Source organism: Pteropus alecto, unplaced genomic scaffold, assembly GCF_000325575.1.
Source record: "Pteropus alecto unplaced genomic scaffold, ASM32557v1 scaffold87, whole genome shotgun sequence".
NCBI classification, from domain to species: Eukaryota; Metazoa; Chordata; class Mammalia; order Chiroptera; family Pteropodidae; genus Pteropus; species Pteropus alecto.
Window position 1 is genome coordinate 14,953,370 of NW_006443225.1, and position 5,725 is coordinate 14,959,094.

Sequence of the window (5,725 nt, forward strand, 5' to 3'; positions counted from 1 at the left end):
AGAAAAAGCCTGAACAATGACGCCGGGCTGGTCAGGAACCACCCAGGAGGCAGCTCCGCAGTTTCGCAGATACGGCCGGTGGCAGGAATATCCTCTAATGCCACTGCCGCACAGGATGACTAGGCCGGGTGGTGGCCTTTGGGATGGGTTTCACCGAAGTGACTCTTGAGAGATGACAGCGAGGGAATGAAAAGAACAACAATAACAACACTTCACACAGAAACTGACCAAATTTTTACTGCGTTTGCTACACGCTGGATTCCGGCATGCTGACCCGGAGCGTGACGGGCTACAGGCTGGCGAGACTTTGACAGCTCCCCCAACAGGCTCCCCCTTCCCCGGCGTGGACATTCCTTATTTTGATCCTAGCCACTGTCCCAAGTCCAGAGGCAGTTATTAAAAACACTCTCGATGCAAACAGTGAGTGGCTACAAGACACGAATGGGGGTGGGTGCAATTTCCACAACAGAACGTGGAATCCAGGGAAATGGTTTGCAGAGGCAAGACGCCTCCTTGGTGGCTGAGAGTATGATGGAGCTCAAAACCCACGAGTGACTTTTATTTTTTAAATTCCTGGAGTATATTGAAACTAGTTGTTCCTAATATTATTTCATGTTTTTGATTAAACATCTGACCTGATTTAAACCATGTTTGTTTGCATACATCTTTGAGTAGTGCGCCTTAAAGTTACTCATATCGATATAGGATGAAGATTACAAATATCGGCATAAAAAGAGAAACCGTGTGACTCTATATGAAGACAACAACCGTCACATTCCACAGCACGTCATTGGTTAATTTTTGAATCGTCAAGCATTATTGAAAACGAGAGAGAGAGAGAGAGAGAGAGAGAGAGAGAGAGAGAGAGAGAGAGAGAGAGAGCGGGGAGAGAGGAGAATATAACTGAACACAAGCGCCACGACAAAACAGTAGGAACGACAGAACCAAACCCAATTTCTCTATTCATCATTTGAAAATTTTACCTCTGCTTCTAACACTTTTCATTAACTGTTATTTTAAGCTCCAGTAGCAGGATCAGATTTCTGCTGCCCCTGGGCAAATGAGTTATGATCTGATCTCAAGTTCCACGGGAAATGCACAAAGTTTGATTTTTTTCCCCAGTTAACAGTACTACGTATATTATCTCTTGTGTTAGAATGGTGTTGTCTTCACATAAGACTCAAATAATGGTATTAGTCATTCATTTCCTTGAACACAGACACCCTCGTGCGTGCTGACAGGTTTATAAGGATGCAGTGGCAGCCGTGGTTCTGGGAGCTGCTAGATGACGGACTTTGATTTCTTGCCGTCCTGAGTGATGGAGGCCGGGTGTGTCTGCTTATTGTCCGCTTTCTCTCCCAGATGCTGGCCTTGTCTGGAAGATTAATACATTAACAAGAGCTGAAGGTCCAGGGTTGCACGTCTTCAGACATGTTTATTAGCAGATGGCACACAGGATTCAAAGGTCACCACCAAAATGACATTTTAAAGCGAAACAACAATATTTATGTTCAGATAGTCTACTGATGAGATCATGTGGAAATGTTTTTGATTAAATTAGCGTATAAATGGTTGCCAATCTATAGACAACTTAAAATTCCATGTCTGTTTACCAAATGTTTTCTTCTCACGCTCTCACCTTTTAAATATTAATGACCAAGTGTTGGGTTGGGGGTATGCACCTTCGACTGTAGGATCAGCATATCTGCTTTTCACGTCCTGGGTTACCTGTTTTTTTCATCCTAAAAATGCTATCACCTGCGTGTGTCCTGAAACCTCACCTGCTATTATTACTGCTCCGAAGGAGTTTGGATTCCGCCACATAAATACAATTGCTTTCAATTTCTTTGGTATAAATTGAGTCTCTGGAGAGACCTCAAATTCAGTCTCAGATAAGATCTCATGTTCAATGTCGTTAAAAAAGCTATGAGCTAGATCTCGGAAAGACTTATGAGAGCTGCATTTTTGCCTTTACAGACCTTGGGAGCCGCATTTTTGGGGCAACGTTTGCTCGTGTTTCATAAAACCATGTGAATAAAAAACAAATGCAGCCAAGGGGAGAGAGAGCCGGCTCTCACCTTCTTTTTCTTTCCTCTCTGCTGTGCTCACAACTTAGCAGGAATCGTGAGTGAACATTTTCAGCTCAGAAAACGTTTGGTGTAGCCAGAAAATGCTCAGCAGTAAGACGTGCACAACAATTTTTTGTTAGTTTTGCAAGTATCTACAGTCAACAAAACTCACATAACTATTTCCAACAAAGGCAGTAAAATGCGGAAATGATGGCCAATCAGTAGATTAAAACTTTCACAGGCACGGTGTGGGAAACGAATATGACCATATATACTGCTTCTCGTTTGTTTTCATTTCATCGTACTGGGAATAATTTTGTAAGACATAGATATTATTGTCTCGAGTTTTTTCCACCTTATTATTATCTACATCTTATTTTTTATACAGTGACAAAACTATAAACGTAAGAATGCAACGGAAGATTTACTCACTTTTCAAGAGAACCTTTTTCGATATTCATCGTCCCTTCCATTGGATCCAGTCCTTGCTCAGAAAATTGTTTCAAGGCACTTAGAGCTGCCTAAAAATGAAAACAAACACAGACTAACAAAGAGATCCATTCACTGACTTTAATGGAATAAACAGGTAATCGTGAAAGAAAGCTGAGCGATAGGGTGAGGACTAACATTTTCCCCGGTCTAAATAAATGGTCTTTTGCATCACTCGGGAAAATTACGTTTAAAAGGCTGGATTTCCATGGAGCCGTGTATATCCTGTGAGTTTTATTTTTGGTGTGTGCGATGGGGGAGGTGGAGAGAGGAACGCCTCATCCCTTATCCACAATTTTGTGAAACCACAATATTTTATCTGCAAACGTGTAAATGTAACGAACTTCGATGATGACTTTGTATGACTTCTCACATTACTGAAACTACGCATTCTCTTCCTTCAGATGTGAGAACATCGGACTTTCCCAACTTGGGTAACTCTTTCCAAAATTAGCATGAAGGTATTGTTCAATTTTATAGACAGGAAGCCCCAACCAAGTCACAGCGAGTGAGCAGAGAAACAGACAGAAGACACTCGTGCATACTGAGGGGATGGTACCTGTGAGGAGAGAGAGAATTCACACTCGCAAGGGCCCTGGGGTGACAGGCCTGGCCACGGCAGAGCCTCCCAAGGTGTTGCTAGGCCCATAATGTGTGGGACGCTGAAGGGTGTTGACAGGCTGTTAGAGCCTCGCTGGATAGCTGGGAGGCACCAAAAATGCGGTGCTGATAAGATCTACGTGACTTGTTGACATTCGTGTGTGCGTGTTCCAAACGGTTATTTCTCTGAGTAAGAATTTGGTTCTTCTTCCCCGCCCCCGCACCCCTGCACTTTTAAGCTCCATTAGAAGGGCTTTGTGGAGTCTGAGATAGGTGTGAGCCCCAGGGTTGTTTGACTCATGGAGATCCCGCTGGGTCACACTTCCGGTCATCTGTAACTTCTCAACTGCCTTTGAAAAAGAGCCAGCTCTTGCCATTGCCCAGGCTTTTTATCTGCCCAGGGCCTCTTTTGGGTGGCCGACTAAGTGCACGATCCCGTTTACATTTCTTTATTCGTAATATATTTTGCGGTTTCGAAGTTAATAGACTTTATTTTTTGAAAGTGGTTTTTAGGTTTACAGAAAAACAGAGCAGGCAGTACAGAGTCCCACACACCTCCTGCCCTCATCCTGACACAAGTGTCCCTATTACTAGCAACCTGCATTAGCAGGATATGGTTGTTACAATTGAGGAGCCAACATTGATATATTATCGTTCGCTGAAGTTCATAATTCACATTAGGGTTCGCTCTTTGTGTTGTATATTCTACGGGTTTTGACAAATGCGTAATGTCATGTGTCAGCCATTCCAGCGGCATATAGAATAGTTTCACTCCCTTACGATTTCCTGTGCTCCACCTGTTCATCTCCCCTCATCCCCCCAAATGCCCGGCAACTACTCCCGTGTTAAGTCTCCATAGTTGCCGTCTCCAGAATGTCATATAGCTGGAATCACACAGTAGTACCTTTTTCACATTGACCTCTTCCACTTAATAATGTGCGTTTAAGATTCTTCCATGTGTTTTCATGGCTCGATACCTAATCCCCTTTTAATCGCTGAATCATGTTCCACGGTGTGGATATACGACAGCTTCTTTATCCATTCACCCATTGAGGGGCATCTCAGTTGCTTCCAAGTGTTTGGGGGGTTATGAATGAAGCCGGTATAAATATCTGTGTGCAGATTTTTGTGCGATCGTAATATTTTTTTCTCCTTTCTCTCTTGGCCTTTCTTTCCATTTTTTAATCACAACTCCTACATTCAACCAAAAGGAACAATATGTTCTTTTCTTTTTCTTTAGACTATTCTTCCTCTCGGCGCTCTACGCTGGTCTCCCTGGCTCAGAGGTGCTAATCCGAATACCCTCTCGGGTCTGCGGCCCTGGCCGGGGCGTGCTGGGCGGGGCGGGCCCTGCTCACGCTCTCTGTTTTCACCATTATCTCTGTGAACCTGGGGTCCTCAGGGGTGTCTGTGCCCCACCCCACGACTGCCCACCTGGGTCCCTGCTCATACCACACAGCGGCTGGGACAGGTGGTGGTGGCAGCCTGGTACTAACCTCTATCGGGTTGGAGCGGCATGGCTATTCATTGGGGTACTGTTATGGGTTGAACTGTGTCCTCCCCCAAATTCATATGTTGAAGTACCAACCCCGGGCGCCTCAGAATGTGGCCTCATTTAGAAATAAAACCATTGCGGATGTAACTAATGAAGGCGAAGTCATATGAGGGTAGGGCAGGCCCCGATCCAATATGACCAACGTCCCTATAAAACAGGGAGATGTGGACGCGGGAACACAACACAGGGAGCACTCTGTGCGACGGGGAAGGCAGGGATCGGAGCGATGCGCGGAAGCCAGGAACGCCAAAGATCGCCAGCGGATAACCAGAAGCTCCGAGAGGCACGGAACTGGTTCCTCCCTCATGACCCTCCGAAGGAACCAACCCTGCTGACACCTTGACCTTGGACTTCCAGCCTCCAGGATGGAGACAATGCCTTTCTGCTGATTAAGCCACTCTGAGCTACGGCGGCTCTAACAAGCGAAGGCTGGTTCATCGTAATTCCTCTTTCAGGATATCGGCGCCTCTTCCTCCTCTCTCTGACGTTTCCTTTTGTTACTTTTTATTGTAAAAACAGTTTTCCATTGCAGAGAAATCATAATATGTAGACAGGCAAAAAAAAAAAAGCGAAAATATTCACAGTCCCACCTGCCATCCGCAACGCGATCTGCCTTTCCTCATCCTTTTCTATGCCCGACCCATCCGGACACCCTTGAACCTGGATCACACCTTACCTTGTCATACAACCTGCTCTTTTCATGTTACATAAGCAGTTCTCCATAGCAACGGAAACATTTCAGTAGCATCATTTCCAAGACTGCTCCGTGTCCCATGGACCATATGTGTCCTATGTTCAGCCAGTCCCTCTGTTAGACCTTCATTCAGGCCACTCCCGGTTTTTAAGCTGTTATTAACACAGCGCCGAGCTTCCTAACGGTTGAATCTTCGTGTACCATCTCGGTAATTTCCTTGTGAGAAACTCCTAGAAACTGAACTTCTGGGCCAGAGAACGTGCACACTTTTAAAGGCCTGAACGTGAGTTTTCCCGTCCGCCCCTGAGAGGTCGCACC

At 45.2% G+C, this 5,725-nt stretch overlaps 1 protein-coding gene across 3 annotated transcripts in view; it reads right to left on the reverse strand.

The window, feature by feature from the left end:
• Nucleotides 1-211: 211 nt before the first annotated feature.
• Nucleotides 212-5,725, reverse strand: part of STAU2 (staufen double-stranded RNA binding protein 2) — a 220,864-nt gene continuing 215,350 nt past the window's right edge. For all 3 annotated transcript variants that reach the window (XM_015598691.2, XM_006924031.3, XM_015598692.2), the window contains exons 12-13: nucleotides 2,502-2,590; nucleotides 212-1,375 (exon numbers count right to left, since the gene is read on the reverse strand). In XM_015598691.2, the coding sequence (XP_015454177.1) occupies nucleotides 1,282-1,375; nucleotides 2,502-2,590 (183 nt within the window). In that variant the 3' untranslated portion in view covers nucleotides 212-1,281. The remainder of the gene's footprint in view (nucleotides 1,376-2,501; nucleotides 2,591-5,725) is intronic.